General features: G+C 45.4%; 1 protein-coding gene across 1 annotated transcript in view; it reads left to right on the top strand.

Moving 5' to 3' along the window:
• Positions 1-19,166, top strand: part of RNF10 (ring finger protein 10) — a 268,519-nt gene that overhangs the window by 110,891 nt on the left and 138,462 nt on the right. Inside the window, exons 10-11 of the mRNA XM_085636400.1 lie at positions 8,368-8,501; positions 12,640-12,757. Of these exons, the coding sequence (XP_085492526.1) occupies positions 8,368-8,501; positions 12,640-12,757 (252 nt within the window). The remainder of the gene's footprint in view (positions 1-8,367; positions 8,502-12,639; positions 12,758-19,166) is intronic.

Below are 19,166 nucleotides of genomic sequence, written 5' to 3'. Positions count from 1 at the left end.
AGGGTCCCCCGACTGCGACCGGCGATGGTAAGAAACCTACGCCTAAAGACACCCCTGCAACCGACTGTGTCCCAGCATCCCCAGGCATTCCAACTTGCCTCTCCAACTGTTGATCACCTCCAGAAGATTTTCGTCCCCGAGCCTGCAGTGTTTGTTGCAGCCGGAGAATCTCCATTGAAATCAACAGGGCACCTGACGCCAAAACAGCACCCTGCACCCAGCCGCCCCTGTGCCGCTGCCGGGGTACTTTGGGCGCTAACTCGCATCCCCCTTTGCTCTGCGCCTAACAGCAGGAGCTTTGCTCCCACAACCTTGTGGCCTGCTCATGAGCAGCCACCAACCAGAGGCCCCCTATTCCCAATTGGATAACATTGGGCCTCAGCACTCTGCACCCTGCTGCCTTAGCGTCGCTGATGGTGTTCTGAGAGTGCATCCTCGACCCTGGGGGAACCCTGGTTCTAACCCCAGAATACCAACTCCCACAAATAAGTACTTACCTGCAAACCCTTAACGTCATTTGCTTTCATAGGATTGCATTGACTGCTTTTCCTTAAATTATTTTAAGTGTGGAGTCGGTTTGCATGAAACATTGAAAACTGCAAATGTACTAAAAGTGAATTACTTACCGTTTGTCTAGGAAATGTCTGTGTGATAGCTAGGTATATCACACTGATTAGCAAAAGTAATTTAAAAAGTAACATGCACAGTAATCTGTAAAGAAACTAAAGTAATTGGGAACTGTCGACTTCACTGTAATTCAACCAACTGCATTTGAACCTGCATTCAACTGTAAATCACTGCAAAAGATTTTGTAAAGTATTATTTCACTTACCTGCACCATGCTTTGCTTGGTTCTGGAAATAAAATAACAAAAGTTATACAAACAAATTGGTCTGAGTTCAGTCTGAGTGTGTGACATAATTTCTTGCCTGTGTGTACAACAAATGCTTAACTCTACCCTCTAATGTCTTACTGCTCGCCCACACTACCACAAAGAGTAAGGTGCTATCTACTTTTACCTGTGCCTACCTTTGGGTTTCCACTGGACTCTGTGAACACTATACCTCATTTTGGTATAGTATATACAGAGCCAGCTTCCTACAGTCCACTATCATTAATAGATTTTTGGAAGGCCTTCTACATTTGTTTCCCCTTTTTATCATGCCTTAGTGGGACCTTAATTTGGTCCTCGCATTCTTGTGTGCTCTTTAGGGGCCTCTTCACAATTGTTCCCTCTGGCTGCTCAGGATTAAAACTGCCTTCCTCGTGGAAATTACATCTGCCCGAGGGTGAGTGAGCTGCAGGCTATATCTTCCAAGCCTCCATTCTTTTCAGTTTATCCAGTATTGGGGTAGCTTTCATAAATTCACATGCCTGAATCATTCCCCGTCGTCGAGATGGGAGTACCACGGTAAAATACAAAAGCAGTGCCATAAACAATAAATAGGCTCAAAAAGGGCCCAATGCCATCTCCAAGTAGCCTATCCATGTCCTTTTTTCAAAAGGACCAAAAGTTGGCTCCAGCCAATCAGCCGCTAGCACCCTCTAGAACACTCCCAGCAGAGGCAAGTTCTCTTCAGATTTTCACCGCACGTCGTGTGAAAGGGAGTCTCCCCGAGTGGTACTCAGTTTTTTCCTTCTATTCAACTATCTTGAACGTTCAAAAAAGGCCTCTTCTGCCCTTGCAAGACCTGTGGGATGAAGAGGGTCCATGTGGATGACCTACATAAATAATGTATTGCCTTTATCCCAGGCATGAGGTAAGGACTGTAAGATCTGTCGCACCTTTTCTAACAAGACCGTCAAGGACAGACAGAAGATTACTTTTGTGGCTTCAATCCACAAAACCGTCTCGCTCGTGAGATGATGAACTGGCTTCAACATTTCACAAGAGGGCCAGATCACAGGAAAGATTGTCAGGTGAGGGAAGAAAACATTTTAAATCTTCCCAAGAAAAGCCTGTCCGTAAAGCGGATTTCCAAACATTCCTCTGAGTCAACGTTGTCTGTTCCCTCTACGCCTGTCAAGAAAGAAAGAGCGTCCAAGATAGTCTACTGAGTGAGTAGAAAGCAGATAAAGCCAGTGTCAACGATTTCTCTGTCGTAGACTATGTGTAACATCGACATCGTCGACGGCAACCATCGACATCTCCATCGACGAGGGTAACCTCGTCGACGACAGTCTACGAAGGCAATTCCTTCAATAATTTCTGCACCGTCGAATAACTCAAGTCATGACCGTTACAAAGACATTTCTACACCCGTCTTTGCAAGACTATAGTAAAGTATCACCTCTACTCCCATTGCACCTTTAGGAAGGTTATATAGAGGAAGAGGAGGATGAGGATGATGGAGGCCTATATGGGGTAGCTCAGTCCATCTGAGCTCCATGTAATATGCCAGGATGACGATAATGAGGAGGATTACCACCATGTTTTATTTCCACTTGTACCGTGCTCTGATATTACAAGTGTCCCGGCACGAGCCTTGAGAGGAGGTACATGGTCCGCTTGGTTAAAGAGGAAGAGTTTCAATTTTTTTTTTTAAGAGGGCAAGGTCCTGAATACTGCAAAGAGCAAGCCGAAGTGAATTCCAAGCCAGAACTGCCAGAAACCATGAGGCACATTAGCAGGAACAATATATGGCTCCACATCATAGCTATCAATTTAATCTCAGACCGGATCCGCTCCACAGAGAAATGGCTCATCTACTGCCGTCATTGATACAGGATCTGCAAGCCATGTTAGCAGATTACAAATATTCCCTCCTCAACAGTCCGCCAGAAAACCAGGTTCCTCATGTGGAAGTGCCAACGGCAGTACCAGATCCTCAAGTGCCTAGTGCCAGCAAATGCAACAGATCCATTTCCAGCTGACCCCGGAGATCAGAACACTTCCTCTTTGGAATATGAGGGTGAAGGTGAATTACCTGATCCGACATCCGTTCCTGATCCGTTGGAAGATTGTGATCCCGACACCATCCCCTCCTCCACATTTACCTTCAGATTCTCCTGCAGAAGACATCGGGGAAGGGGGTTCATAATTTGATGCAGAGGGCAGCCAATAGGTTCCACTTACCCATCACTGTAAAACAATGTTGTTTTCTGTACAATTTTAAAGAGGACACAAGGATGGTGGTACGTTCAATTTCTATTATCGACCATATATGGCAGGAGGGTGTAAAAATGATGAAGACGCCGGTATCCATACCAGCAGTACTGCCTCGTGTAGAGAAGAAATAGAGCTCCGGAGGACTCCATCTTGCCTTATTGGACACCCAAAGCCAGATTCTCTTATCTCCCAGGCTGCACAGACGTTTGAACAATCCGGCCCTGCCAATTACTACTCACCCCCCCCCCCCCCCCAAGACAGAGTGACGTCAGATGGACCTTCTGGGGAAGAAATTTTCGTTGGCAGCTGCAACAATTCGAGCAGCAAATGCTTTAGCCATTATTGGCCGCTATAATAGTCAGATGTGGTCTGATATGGCAGGGCTGATAGACCTCATCCTGGAGGAAAGCAGACAGGACGCCCGAAAGCCTATTGGAGGGAGTGCGTGCTGCCCCTGAAACAACCACCATCGTATCGCCAATCACCGACAGCTGGTTTCTCTCGCCAGGGAGGCCGCAAGCGAACACCTCAACAGGGCTGTGACTCTGGCAGAAAACGATGAGTATGTCGGGGTACCAGCCCAATTTCCCTCCCTGCCTGTGGGTGCGAAAATGTCTGCTTATGCACAGCGGTGGCACGAGATCAGGCCGCTGGGTGCTGGACCTAGTCACCAAGGGTCACAACCTAGAATTCATTCAAAAACCACCTATTACTCTGCCCAAGGGTCCCCCTCCCCCTCGTCTTCACTTATTACGAAAATAAGTCTTGATCATACTTCTCAAGGAAGCTATAGAGGAAGTACCATTCATTTAGAGAGGAAGAGGTTTCTATTCTCGTTTCTTCCTAATACGAAAGAAGTCCGGAGAATGGCGACCGATTTTGGTCCCAAGGAAACTCTAGTTTCTCGAAAAACAGACCTTCAGGGTGGTAACGCGCTCCGATATTCGGGGTTGCTTAAACAAAGGAGATTTCATAACCACTCGACATGGAAGACGCATGTTTTCATATCCCAATCCACCCAAAGCACCGTAAAAACTACAGTTCACAGTGACTGGTACTCACTATCAATTCGAAGTGCTCCCATATGGTCTAAAATCAGCACCACGGATTTTCACCAAGTGCCTAGCACCAGTAGCAGCGGCCTTGCGATCTCAAGGGTTTCAAGTTTTTCCATACCTTGACGATTGGCTGCTCAAAGCTGCAACAGCGCAGGAAGCCGATCAGACAAGGGTAGCTTGTCTCCATCTATTCAATGCATTGGGACTCACTCTAAACAGGGAGAAACTAATTTACGTCCAACACAGGTAATAGTTTCTGGGAGCATCCCTGGACACCGTCCAATGCAAAGCATTCTTGTCTCAAGAGACAGATGCGACTCCAAAGGTTGGCAAGGACCATTTCAAGAAGAAAGTCAATTTCTGTATGAATGTTCAAATCGCTTCTAGGGATGTGCTAGTCAACAATAAACGTAGTACCTTTAGCAAGACTAAAGATGAGACCTCTTCAGGAGGAACTACAGAAACCCTGGCAAGAAGCTTTGGGATCTTTCGAAGATGTAATTCGAATCACAAGGATGGTGGAAACACTTCAATAGTGTTCTCAAATGATCAATCTTGTTCAAGGTCTAACCTTTCTGCAAAGTACCCCAGATTTCATTCTGACAACAGACTCCTCCATGGAGGGATGGGAAGGTCATCTGCAGAATTTGCAAATCCAGGGCAAATGGTCTTCGATACAGAAGAAACACATCAACAGATTGGAACTCAAAGCCATATTCCTATCTCTTCATGCTTTCCTGCCAAGAATAACCGGTTCCTCAGTGCTGGTCTGTACTGACAATACGACCAGCATGTACTATATAAACAAACAAGGAATGAAATCCATGACGCTATCTCAAGCAAAGGAATTATGGGAATGGACAACGCTCCATGGAATCTCGTTGAGGGCTGAGCATGTCAGGGGTCTACACAATTCCCTAGCAGATGCACTAAGCAGGTCTCAGTCCAGTTGCCACGAGTGGGAGCTAGAGCAAGCACAGGTGGACAGGATCTTTCAAAGATGGGGGAAACCAGCTCTGGACCCATTTGCAACGAAGGAGAACACAATGCCAGTATTATACCAGCAGGTTCCCACTACTGGGTTCAAGGGGAATGCCCTTTAAATGCCATGGTCAAGGATATATGCCTATGCTTTTCCCCCATCCCATTGATCCCCAGGGTACTAATCAAAATGAAGTTGGAAGGCTGTTGCCTAATTTTGATAGCACGACATTGGCCCAGTCAATATTGGTTTCCGGAGCTGCTCCTATTGTCACAACAGACCCATTTGTCTTCAGCAGTCAGCATTAATGTTTTTGAGGAACAAGGGCCAAGTCATTCATCCAGATCCACGTTCTCTTCACTTGCATGCATGGCTCCTGAATTCCTAGAATTTAAGGATCTCAATATTTCACAGGACTGTAGAGAAATACTTGCTAAATCCCGTGCTGAAAGCATTATCAAGACATAACGTCTGAAATGAAAAAGATTCTGTTGCTGGTGTGGAAAGAACAAAGTTCATCCACTGCAAGCCCCTGATGAGCAGATTTTACCTTACCTCCTCTCACTAGATAAGTCTGGTCTCACCTTTTCTTCAGTAAAAGTTCACCTGGCTGCAATTTCCCGGTACAGGAAATCTCTTCAGATTTCTTCTGTGTTCATCTCCTCTCATAAAACAATTCAAGAGAGGCCTTTTCCGTGCTTTTCCTCCAGTGCGCGCGCCTCCTCCTGAGTGGAAATTCTATGTGGTCCTAGCACAATAGAGATGACCATTTGAACCAATTCATAAAGCAGAACTTGCATTTCTCACATGGAAGGTATCCCTCTTGCTAGCTCTTACTTATGCAAGAATAGTGAGTGAAATACAGGCTTTTACAATCCAGGAACTTTTCCTGTGCTTTACAGAGAATTATGTAGCTCTTCGGACAAATCCTAAATTCATTCCGAAAGTACCAACGCAATTTCACCTAAATGAGCTAGTGATATTAAAAGCTTTTTTCCCAAATCCATCTAGCCCAGCTGAACTGGCCTTGCATACATTAGATGTCAAAAGATGTTTGAAATTTTATCTTCACAAAACAATAACAAAACAGATCAGCTTCTGGTGGCCTACGGTCAAGGAAAACACGGAATAGCAGTAACGAAAGCCACGATCGCCAGATGGGTTGCATCTGCGAAACAGTTCTGCCACGAAAAAGCAATCCAACCTCTGACAGCGAGGGCAAGGCACACTCCACAAGAACAATCGCTGCAGCTACAGCCTTGTTTGATGGAGTGACATTAGACAAAATATGCCGTGCTGCGACATGGAAGAATGTCCACGTTTACAAGACACTACTGCCTCCAATCTGCACAACGGGAGGATGCAGCATTTGGACAAGCTGTGCTGCGTCATCTTTTAACTAAGGTCCGATTCGTTTTTTGTTAATAAAGGAATGCTTTTCTTTTTCTCTAATTTTAATTGGGATAAGTGATCAAGTAACTATTTGACAATTTGTACCCAAATATGATTTTTGATGTATATTTGGATGGTTAGGTCAACAATCGAGGTTTTAATATTTCAATATATTGTAATGCTTAGCACATGCATGGTGTGAAGGATAGTGGATATCTGTTGGGAGTTCAAATTTACATGTCCCCCACCTTCCGCTAACAGTACAATTGGGGTACTGCTTGCTATTCTGATTCAGGCATGTGAATCTATGAAAGATACCCCAATACTGGATAAGAAAACAAGTTACTTACCTGCAACTACAGTTATCCAGTATTGGTATCTTTCATAGATTCACATGCAACCCACCCTCCTCCCCGTGGAGTCAGTCTCATTGATTTGGGGATACTTCCCACTTGTGCTTGGAAAATCTGAAGAGAACTTGCCTTTGCTGGGAGTGTTCTAGATGCCTGAACACACATGCCTGAGTGTTCAGGCATGTGAATCTATGAAAGATACCAATACTGGATAACTGTAGTTAGAGGTAAGTAACTTGTTTTCTTACCCCGGCAAACTGTTGCTCAGCACTAGGGCCTCTTTCCTGCCGAAAGTGGTAGCACTATTTTGTGTGGGCCAATCTGTCAACTTACCCACCTTCTACACTCTCCATATCTCTAAGGAAGAGGAGCAACTCTACTGGACCCTAAAAGAGCATTCTCATTCTATCTTGCCTGCACACAAGAGTTCCAGGTAGACAACCAACTCTTCGTGTGGTATGGTTGGGGCGAAGAAAGGTCGGGCTGTGCAGAAAAGGACCACCTCTGGTCATTCTCTGCATGAAGATCTGCTACGTATTGGCCAAGCAGCTTCCTGAAGGCTTACAGGCTCATTCCACCAGAGCCAAAGCTGCAACCACTGCGTTAGCACGTGGAGTCCCAGTCCTGGACATCTGCCAGGCAGCAATGTGGACTTCCCTGCACACTTATATCAAGCATTACTGCCTGGACAGTCTGGTCAGCAGGGATGGGCATTTTGGCTCTTGGGTGCTTAATTTAAATTTGTGCCGAGACCCACCAAGGTATCTTTGGATATCTATTCAAAGGTAAGGAATTTGCGGCTAGAAATCTCAGATAAACAAGTTACTTACCTTTGGTAACGCCTTATCTGGTAGGCACAATATCTAGCTGCAGATTCCTTACCAACCCACCCATCCTCCCTGCTCTTGGGACAGATTTCTAGGGTCAAGCATGATCCCTTTCAGGGCTCTAGTTTGGGCACATCAGTGTCAATGCACTTCATGGCTCTGCGCTTCTGGCATGGAAAGTCGTGTAAAGTAACTGGCGTCTATATAGGTGAAGCAAACATCACTTCAGACGTGTCTAATGTTGCCAGCCAGAGCCAGTCAACGCCACCTACCAGCACGCAGGGGTACTTCTCATGAAAAATCTTCTAGAGCCAGTCTGACACCTGGGGAAATTCAAAGGTCCGGAATCTGCGTCTAGATTGACTTTACCAGATAAGGTGTTATCGAAAAGTAACTTGTTCAAGTTTGTCTGGTATTCCAATGTGTTTAAGCAGCAACTCTAGCTGAGGCGATACTTCGATTTTCCCAAACACAACACATTTGATTAAGGTTAGAGGTCCCTGGTTAATGTCAGTCGTTTAGGTATGGTAGGAGAAAGTGTTATCACTATTATGACATGATTGAGGGTTTTGAATCTGCATTGGGTGTATTATGAATGGACTAATTCAGTTTGGTCTTGTGATATCTACATAATACATTTTTACAGCGGAGGATGGACAGCACATGTATCTTCATCCAGTAAATGTTCGTTGCTTGGTCCGAGAGTATGGAAGCTTGGAGAAATGTCCAGAGAAGATCACAGCTGCAGTGGTGGAAATAGATGGATTTTCTATGTCGGAGGTTAGTAATGTCAAGATTAATCTCCAATATTCCACTGGTTGCAAGTGGGCTTTCTGTTATGTCATTTGAAGCTTTCCCATGTATACAGCAGTGTTTGATGCTTTAAAATAACATTGGGTTTTAGTTTGGGGCAAAGGGTATGCTTTGTGCAGTTGGCTCATTGCAGCTTTAAGGGTGGGATGGTGTTTAATGTTCTCATAGTGTATTTACTGTTCATCTTGATCTATACTCACAAATGGGATCCTAGAACACTATGCTAGAAATGTTTTTTTGGCTTTAAAAAAGTTTTCCCCATTCTTTAAGATGGCCATATTGATTTTTCACAAGGTATTAGCCTCTTACAGTGCTCCATAGTTTGAAAAAGCAAGCTTGAAAATGAATAGGCTGATACGCTCTAAACACTTTAAGGCACTAAACTTTAACCTCTGCAGTCCCAGGGGGCACAGCTAGGCAGTCTGTTTCTCCACCCGAGATTGGATTCATGAACACTCCCCTGCCCATCTATTCCTCTTTAAAAAGCTCCCTTTTGTCAAATCACTACCATTCAAACTTGTAGAGTGCAACTTTTATTGTCTATTTCAATTGTTTTGCACTTTAATTTTTTTTTTTGCCTAATCCACAATAACTTTTGTGAAGTTCTCTTTAGTGGCAATAAATCTTTTTTACAGGGACTCTTCTATGCTAGCTTGTCTGATTCCAGTGCCATAGGAGTCCCTTCTGCCTTAAGACCGCTCTATCTTGTAAAAACAGTACATTATCAGACTGAACAGTTAAAAGCTGCCTAGTTTGATGGTAGATGTGGCTTTGACCAAAGAGAAGCCTACAGGGAGTTACTGCCCTCACATTCATGTTGTGCAAGATGGACATTATTCCAACAGCAGCAGCTACTTAGCAAATATAATTGAGGCTGCTAAGAAAACAAAAATCTTTACAATGTGATCGATCAGCAGTCATTCACTGAAATTCAAAATGCTCACGCTTACACAAGTCCTGTGTGGTCTGGGCGCAGGAGAAATAATGTTTGAATTGAATGATGCTCATTTTCACATCCCTGTCCTGCCCACCTTGGGCAAGCGCACTGTGTGCAGTGCTCCCCTTTAGCCTTACCAGTATTCCCTCAGGCGTTCACAAAGTGATGGGAGTGGTTGAATCTCATTTGCAGAGTTTAAGGGTTCCAATCTTTTCCTGCCTCAGTGATTTTGAAAGTGGTCTCGTTCCTGGCAGTTATCTCCCACCTCCAGACTTCAGCGAACTACCTGCACTTGCTGGGGTTCAGTATCAATTTGCTGAAGTCACACCCGAGTCCATCTCAGATGATCCCTTTAATCGGAGCTGTTCTGGATATAGTGCAGTTTCGGGTCTATCCTACCGAGCGGCAAGCCTATGATATTCAGGCTATGATACCAGTGTTTCAGCCTATATCCTGGGTTTCGATGATACTGACTGAGGCTGTTGGGCCTTATTGCCTCCTGCATCCTTCTTGTGACACATGCCTGCTGGCATATAAAAGCTCTACAGTGGGACCTGAAGTTGCAGTGGGCACAGCAAGAGGGGAATCTCTACGACTTGGTCCGGATCTCAGAGGGAGCAGCAAAAGACCTGTAGTGGTGGCTAATGAACCACATTTGTGTCGATGACAGACCCCTCTCCCTTCCCCCAACTAGAGCTGATGGTGACCGATTCATCACTTCTGGGTTGGGGCAGCCATCTGTGAGCAGTGATCAAATTATTCTAGTCTCCGGCGGAAGCCGGACTACACATCAGCCTGTTGGAGCGCCAAGCGATCTGACTGGCATTGAAGGACTTCCTTCAAACAGTGAAAGGCTAGTTCAGGAGTTCACACTACTGCCATGTGGCACTGCAACATACGGCTGGTGGGGTTGTAGATGCTTTGTCAAGAGGCTCTGTCCATCTGGACATGGCTGGAACATCGGGGCATATCCCTGGTGGTTCAACATTTGGTGAGCTCTTTGAAAGCCAGTGCAGACTAACTCGGCTGTTAATGCCGACTGGATCATGAACGGTGCCTCCATTGGGAGGTAGCGCAAGGTCTCTTCGAAGAATGGGGAATGCCTTGATTAAATCTGTTCTCCTCAAACGTGCAATGGCAGCAGTTTTGCACATTGACGTTTCCAAGGTGGCTCTTGCTCTAAGAAGCTTTTGGCTCAAGTGGAGCTCAGGCCTCCTGTATGCCTTCCTGCCAAAACCACTCCTGCCCAGAGTCCCAAATAAATCAGGAACGACCGGGCTTGAGTTAAGTGTGTGGCTCTGTATTGGGCACAGTCTAGTATCCTGAGCTGTTGATCATGAGCACGAGTCCTCTGATCAGGCTGCCTCTTTCTGAGGATCTTCTGTCCCAGCAACCGTGCAAGGTTCTGCACCCAAAGCTGTCAGCTGTTCGTCTTCGTGCGTGGAGATTGAGTGGCGAGTTTACTGCTCTTTCGACCTTACACCCGAAGTCTGTTATCTTGGCCGCCAGAGTTTTTAATTTTCGATCAGGCCATTGTAAGTGGTTAAAATTACCTGCAGCTAGGATTTGAAGAGTATTTTTTAACTCGCGCTAACCACTGTAAGGTTAAAAACAGAAAAGGGACTTGTGGGAATTTATAATCCCAAAAGTCCACAATTGGAAGGTGGTTGACATGTTTCTGCCTTCGTGCCCTCATGGGTCATTGGCATTCATTCCTCAGGACTTTTGCTACTGGAGTACTCTAATCTGAATGCGTGGCCCTCTTGGGCATTACAGATGCATGTAGTAGGGCTACCGATCTATGCACTGATGTCCACAACACAAGTGACACATCCATGTAGGTAAGGGCATGATTGCACTGGACCTGATACTAAGGATTCTCTTACGGACCCTATCCCTAAAGCTCTGAGCACCACAGGGGCAAGGCCCTGGTGTCCTCTTAATTTCCCTTGCTTCAAGAAGATAGACCGACGTTCTGCCTAGAGACGGTTTACTCTTCAGCCCAATTTCACGGAACATCTCACTTTTTGTATGTAGTTTTACAAACCTAACCAAGTTACTACTTACATTTTTTCAGACTTCCATATAAACCACTGTACTTTGTAGCATTGAAGTTTTACTCCGTCACATTCTCCTGGCAGGAAAAGCTCTTCGAGCATTAAATGTCAAAACCGCATTAACTGGAAATTGACTGTCAATTGCAGTCCCATGGGCACAGGAATGACATCTAAACATTCATAGCTTGTTGTATAGTCTCCTGTTATACTAGAAAGTAAATCCGTCTCTTTCAGATGGCCTTAAGGCTCATTCAGCCAAAGAAGAGCTGCCTCTCGTTACATCTCAGAAATGTTCAATGAACACTATTGAAAAGCACTTGTGCATTGATTCAGATTCCAGAATAGATGTAAAGTGGGTCAAGCGTTCTGGTGGGGGTCTTTGACCTACTCACCAATAATCATACTTCAACTTATTCCATTAAGATCATGCCTTTTGGCTTTAGTATTATGATAGTCATGAACATTGGATAGAACTGAAATATCCATAAGTGATCTGGGGTAGAGAACAAAAGTGTCTTAGTAGTTATGGATTTCCATCACTGTAAACCACCCACTGTGGTCCACTTGAAGCTGAGTAGGAATGTTTTCTCAGACAATATTAAATTGCAGATATGAGTTCTAAAGCTGTTTGAGGTGTAACCTCTGCAACGGCAGGGGCTGGCCTTGGAACAATAGCAGTTTGTGTGCATAAATCCAGATGCCTGGCCATGCTTTTCCATCTAAATGGCTACAGCATGGTCAATTAAAGTTCAAAGCTTTTCAAAATTCTATTTCATTCCTGCCATTCGATTGGGCCTGCATGTATGGTAAGGGTTTCTTTTGAGTAACAGGATTTTGCTTGTGATAACATTTTTTTCAATGTTAAATGAAGTAAATGTTCCCATAATGGGAAGCTGTTTATAAGTAACTTCCTTCTTTGCTGAACACTGGAAAATACTTGGTCTGCATGAAGGACTTTACGATCATTCCATACTTGAATACCGAATCTTTAAAATGGGGTTTGGGAGGTGTAGGGTTTAGATGCTGGGTTCCAGTATACCTTAATTGAAGAAATGTGAGCACTTTCAGTGGAAACGAGATTGATCAGGAATGTGTTTTTCAACTCCCACAGGAAGTAAGACGGCGTCACAGGTACCTCTGTCACTTGCCTCTAACATGCGAGTTTAGCATTTGCGAGCTAGACTTAAAGCCACCTTCTGTGTCCAAGGAGACTCTTACTCTCTTCTCAGGTTAGTATTTACTTTATTAAAGTTCAGTAATGTTTGCCTGGCATTATTCTGCATCCCATTAAATGATCATATAATGGGCATTGAATGTGTTGAAATTGGCATGGATGTATATTTATCCAACAGTATGGTTTAATTCATATTACATAAAAGACCTCCTATGAGATAATTAGTAAAGGCCTCTAGCTGTTGCCCCCTCTTACCAATGTATGCATTTGCACAAACTTGATGTATTTCTGATGGGTACCGCTAACTGCAGATTCCTCACATTGTGAATATCCCCCAGGTGCTAGACTGGATTCAGATGTTTCTCAGCAAATCCCTTGCATGCCTGTAGGTGATGTTTTGTTCTACTCTTTTCCAACCCTGACTTTGTTAGGGCCTCTTATACCAACCACCTCTGTGCATTGCCATCTGTTCCTTTCTTTCACCACCTTCTGACTTTGATCCGGAGCTTGCTGTTGGAAATACCAACATAGAGTGCATTGCTGTAGTCTTATCTGCTTGTGATGAGGCTTATGATAATAGTGCGTCTGGTGCCCAGGGGTAGCCATTCGAAAATATTGCACATGTGGAGAATGTGAGAACTGGAGCAGCTGATTGCATTGACCTGTACTGTCATGTTGAACTTTTCACCCAGGATGAGTCCCAGATTTCTGATGTGGTTGGTTAATGTGGATCCAAGTTCTGCTTGCCACCCATGTAGAGTTCTTGCTTCCGAAGATCAGCTCTTCTGTCTTGTCTGAGTTGAGTTTCAGCCAGATCTCATCCAGTCTACTACTTTGATCATGCAGTTGGAGAAGTTGGTTCTGGTGGTGGTAAACTTGTCTGCCAGAGAAAGTATGAGTTGGGTGTCATCGGCGTGAGATATAATACCTTGGAATCTGATGTTGGTGAGCAGTGTCATGTAAATGTTGAACAGGGTTGGGCTGAGTGAACCCTGGGGGATGCCGCAGATCGGATCCTTAGATTCACATGTGTAGGGTGGTAGTCTGGCTAGCTGTGTTCTTCCTGTAAGTAAGAAGCTTATCCAGATGAAGGCCCGACCTTGGATGGCTGTTTTGAAGTCTTCTGACAAGAGTATGGTGGGAGACTGTATTCAAGGTAGTGGTGAGGAAGGATAAGAGCTACAGTTTCTCAATGGTCAAGTATTGTGCAGATGTCGGCTGTCCGCAGTGAGTGCTGTTTCTGTGCTGTGGTTGCTATAGTAGGCTAAGATCAGAGATGGATCAGAAGTTACTCAGCTCACTGGGGTCTGTTTTTTGAGGAGGGCATTGACTGTAGAATGTTTTTAGGTAACTGGGAAGGTGTTGGATTTAGAGTTGTTGGATTTGATGGAGTTGTTGATTGTGGGTGAGTGTTGCTGATTAGTGGTCGTCCCATGCTGAAGATGTGGGAGGGCATGGGTCTTTTGGGGCCCCGGAGTGTGTAGTTTTCATGATAGCTTCCTTGTCTTCAGTGAGTTTTCCATTGTCAGGTTTCCATTCTGGCCATTCATGACCAGGTTGGCGAGGAGTTCTTTGGGTTACGATTTTTGGTCAAAGATGCTGTAGATCTAATCTAACTTCTACTGCCAAATAGAACAGTTGAGTTTCTGTGATGGGATGAAGGTGTTGGCTGAGGCATCAGAGCGGGTAAACTCTTTCACTATTGAGATCTCCATTCAGCAGTTGGAGGTCACCGCTTTGTGTTCAATAAGTGCCCTTTTGGTGTCTCGCAGGAGTTGGTGGTAATGTTGGAGTGCAGCTTTGTAAGTAGTTCTGGCATCTGCATTGTGGTTGTATCTCTATTTTCTTTCCAGCTAATTTCAGTAGTGTTTGGCTTCCCAGAGGTAATTTGCATACCAGGTAGCTTGTTTGGTTATTTCTGTGTTTTTGATGGGCACGAGTCTGCACAGTTCTTGATCCGTTTGTTGAAGTTAGTGATTGCAATATCGAGGTACTTGGTGGTGTTTGGTTGGTCTGCTTTCAGTTTGCCTGTTACTTTGCTCCAGATCTGGTTGGGTAGGTTGATGCTGGTGGGTAGGTTGACTTCCAGTATGCTGATGTCGAAATGTATGATGGAGTGGTCCGTCCATATGAGCAGTGAGGTGGAGTTGTATGTGATCCTGTTGCTAGTGGCGAAGATTGGGTCCAGAGTATGTGTTGGGTTAGTGAGGAACTGGTTGAGTTCAATGTTGACCAGGCTTTTGAGGGCTCTGGGGCAGGGTCTGTGTCCTCATGGTGGAAGTAGAGGTCGCTGAGTAGCACAAAGTCCTTGGAATTAATGGTGAGGGGAGCGATGAAGTCTGTGATGAGGTTGTTGAAGTTGGTTCTTGGTCAGTATGCAAGTGCACCTTCCAGGGTGAAGCTGTATGTTTGTAGTCTGAAGTGTGTATTCCATGAAGGAGTATTGATGTCTGTGGATGTGGTACATTTGACAGTGTCCTTGCGGATGATTGAGTCATCCTTCCTGCTTGTGAAGGCAATCCTACTATACGATCTTGTAGCCCGAAGGAATGGCCACCGCGATGTCTGGTGCTGAAGCGGGGTTGAGGCCGATTTCTGTGAGGAAGAGTAGGTCCGGCACGTTCTTGCGTAGTAGGTCCTAGATCTTGGTGGCGTGTTTGCTGAATGAGCAGTGCTGTAAGAGTGCATGTGAGTGGTTGTTGGGGTGCTGGTTTGGTGTTGTGTGGCATCTGTGCGGGTGCGTAGAGGTGGTTTTGGAGCATGGTGGTTGTGTGTGCTGCTGCAGGTGAGTTGGCAATGGGTGCATGTGAAGGGTCCTGCAGTGGTGTGTGAATTGGCAACCTAGTAGCAAAGGAATGCTGCAGTGTATCGATGTGGGCCGATTGGACCAGGGCTGGGGCGCTGTACACGGTTCAGGCGGGGATGGTCTCATACGGGCTTGCCTTTATACGCCTGCTGCTCAGTGGCCATTAAGTCCTGGGAGAGGGGTGGAGCGCAGGGCTGGCAGGTGTGGGAATGTTACTTGCAGGAGAGCAGGTAAGGAGTGGAGAGGCTGGAAGAGGTGCAGGAGAGGGGGGTGAGGGAAGCACGTGGGAGTGGCAACAAAAAGGAGAGCAGATCAGCAGAAGTGGGCTAAAGACTGGGCAGAGAGTCGTAAAGGAGTAAAAAAATGACACAAGAGGCTGGAAACTGGGAGGAAAGGCCCAGAGGCACAAATGTGGGACAAAGGAGTAGTCGGCACAGGCATCAAATTTGAGAAAGAATGGATTAAGCAGGACCAAGGATTACAAGTGGCATAAAGATACCAAAGGACATGAGGCACATATTGAGAGAGCAGTGTCCCAGGAGAGTGAGGACCAAGGAGAGGGAGCGAGAACAGCAGTAGCAGCAGAGGCGGTGAACCTGTCCAAAATGGCCTTGACTGATCATAGGACCAGTCCAGACTTGGCATTAGGCACTTGGGTCTCAGTGAGAGTGGCTTTAAGACTTCTTGGCTTCTTGGTCTCCTGCATCCTACTGGTGGACCAAGCCAGTTGGCACAATCAGGCTCTGCAGGAGCTTCTGAAGTCTGTGTGCCCAGGGATCAGGAGGTTTGCAAGTTTCACCCGCTCCCCCCCTTTTCATTTTGACTGCTAGGCACTGGTGTAATAGCTCTTAGATGCCTTGAGTCCTGCTTATCAGGATTTGCTTCATGTGCTCTGACACTTAAAAAGGTACTTGGTTGATTGTCTTATACCCAATTGGCATAGTCTAATTTGTAACTCCCTAGTACATAAGGGGTATCCAGGGCCTGCACGTTAGTGTCCCCTAAAAGGCTGCAGCACTTGTGCCTCCCTGAGCGGGTAAAGGTAAAACATGGCTGTGGGAAAGTGCCTGTTTTTTGCATGGTTGCTCCCACTTTTTGCCTGATGTTGGTGCTCTTTGACCAAGTGTGCCCTGGGTTCCTGCTAACCAGGTACCCAGTCTATGTTCTTTCACTAAAACTGTACTTTGTACTCCCAAATTGGCACCTTCCTGGACACATGAGTAAGGTGCCAAGCACTCTATGACCAGGGAAGGCCTCTGATGGCGGCAGCACATATTGTGCCACCCTTAGAGGCCCTGTACCCTAACACAGACCCTGCCGTTGAAGGCTGCGTGTTTTGGTGCAGAGAAAAGTGAAGTCTACATGGCACACAAACCTGTGCTATGCCTGCAACCCACTGCCTATGTATTGCTAAGCCACCCCTCTAGCAGGGTGCTCTATACCGTTGGTGAGGGTACAGGGCTATGACCCCTGTACTCCTAAAGTGCCGAAGTCTATTCTTTGTATTCCAAACAGTGGTTCATGAGCTAAAATACCAAACTACAATAAAATATAGACAGAAGGAAATTGAGCAATAGAATGTGAAAAACCAGTGCTGACTAAATTTCACTAACTATGTACTACAATTATCTCAAAGGATAATATTTAATGTAGGTTCAATTAAACAAAAAAAGAACAATGTTGATGGCGCTCATACAGTTACACAAACAATGATTAAAGTGTGATCACTGACAAGTGTAAACTGAACAAACGGTGACAGAGAAACAATACAAAACAACAAATACACAATATCACAATTGTGTCCTCTTATTTAGGCCACGTTTTAAGCGTCAACAGCGTTTTGTCCCACGGGTACTTTTCGCGTCATCTTCAGGAGAGAGACTTCAAATAGAGCGTTCACTTTCTTTTCTACAAAAATTAAATGTATACATGGGTTTACAATAAATAATTTAAAATTATGCTCAGCACCGAATGTGTGACAAAAAGGTCAGAAATGGTGATTAAAAACACTGTATAAGGAAACCAAAAACCCAAGAATTCCAGAAATGATGAAATAAGTCAGAAAACTGAGTGGAAAGACCATATTATAAGAGGCTAAACAATCACCTCAATGGATCTCCACAATGTACACGAAGGAGGTGTGTTGGGCAAAAATGCCAGAATTTAAGGGGAGATCCAAACTGTCAAGAAATAAAATACTTGTATAAATGCACAAATTGCAAAGAGCTTAGGATGGATTCTCACCTTGATTTAGAATTAAAAGTTGGTAAACCCACATACCTGTTGGTATGCCAAAGGCTATCACAAGACGTTACTTAAACATAAATGAAAGGGGATGAGCCAACTAGGGTTATGGGATCCGAAAGAGTATCCAGATAATGGTATAACCAACTATCTTGTGGCAGAATCACGGTAGAGGTGAACAATTCAATTATTGCAGAGAAGTAAATAACAAAAGTGAAGTCTTCCTGGCACACATACCTGTGCCATGCCTGCAACCCACTGCCTATGTATTGGTAAGCCACCCCTCTAGCAGGGTGCTCAATACCGTTGGTGAGGGTACAGGGGCATGACCACTGGACTCCTACAGTGCCTAAGTCTATTCTTTGGCATTGTAAGTACAGTACAGCCGTAAAGAGTATATGGTCTGGGACTTTGACATTATGAACTCTACAGCTCTAATGGCTTTACTGAAAACTGCAAAGTTTGATTATCAAACTTCTCAGCACATTAAACCCACACTGCCAGTGTGGGATTTAAAGAAAAATGCACTCAGAGGGCATCTTAGAGATGCCCTCTGAAAAATGACTAGTGTCCTGAATGAGTGGCTGCTCGCCAGCTGCCACCACCAGACATGTTTCTGGCCCCTTAGGTCGAGAGCCTCCTGCTCTCGGGGACCTGAAACAAAGCAGATCCTGGGAAGAGGTGCCAAACCTCCTCCCTAGGATGGGCAGGATCCACAAAGGGGAAGCTTAAAAGATTACCGCCTTTGTGAGCTGCCCAAGCCATTTGCTGCTCCCAGCAACTGGCCCCACACATCTACTCGCCTACAACCCTGAGGGCCGGCTACTTTGTATCTAATAATCATTGTGACTCTCAGCGTTTCCCACATCCCGAAGGCCGGGTATCGCAGTCTTATACATACCAGAATACAATAACTCTATTCATGAATGCCGCCCACCACGTATATTCTTAGAGTCCGGTCCCTAAATGGGAGCACAAAGTTTTCTTTTTTTAAATTCGCCGAACATAACATCAACACCCTCCTCCCCCCCCCCCCCCCCCCCACCCACCCCCCCAACTATTGTGCCCCACCGGTTCTTACCCTCACTTTGGGCTGGAGACTCGGCAGGAAAACCAAGATAGGATAGGTGTATCCACTTTTGCCAGCCCCACCTCTCAGGTTGGGGAAGCGAGGCACACCTCAGACCATGCCATCTTGAAGATGTGGGGGACCCAGCCAACCAGTGAGGCTTATGCCCCCCCTCCCACTGGACCCATTGGTTTCAAACTTTACCTACCTGAAACAACCCTGAACCTTGCCTCCTCATACAAGAAGAAACCAGAAGGACCGAAGAGCTGTGCTGAAAGATGAGGACACCAACTGACTTGGCCCCAGCCCTACTGGCCTGTCCAGACCTCAACCTGCTCCAGCAAA

This window comes from Triturus cristatus, chromosome 11 (assembly GCF_964204655.1).
Source record: "Triturus cristatus chromosome 11, aTriCri1.1, whole genome shotgun sequence".
Taxonomy (NCBI): Eukaryota; Metazoa; Chordata; class Amphibia; order Caudata; family Salamandridae; genus Triturus; species Triturus cristatus.
The sequence above is the reverse complement of the archived record's forward strand: the minus strand, read 5'-3'. Positions and strand labels throughout refer to the sequence as shown.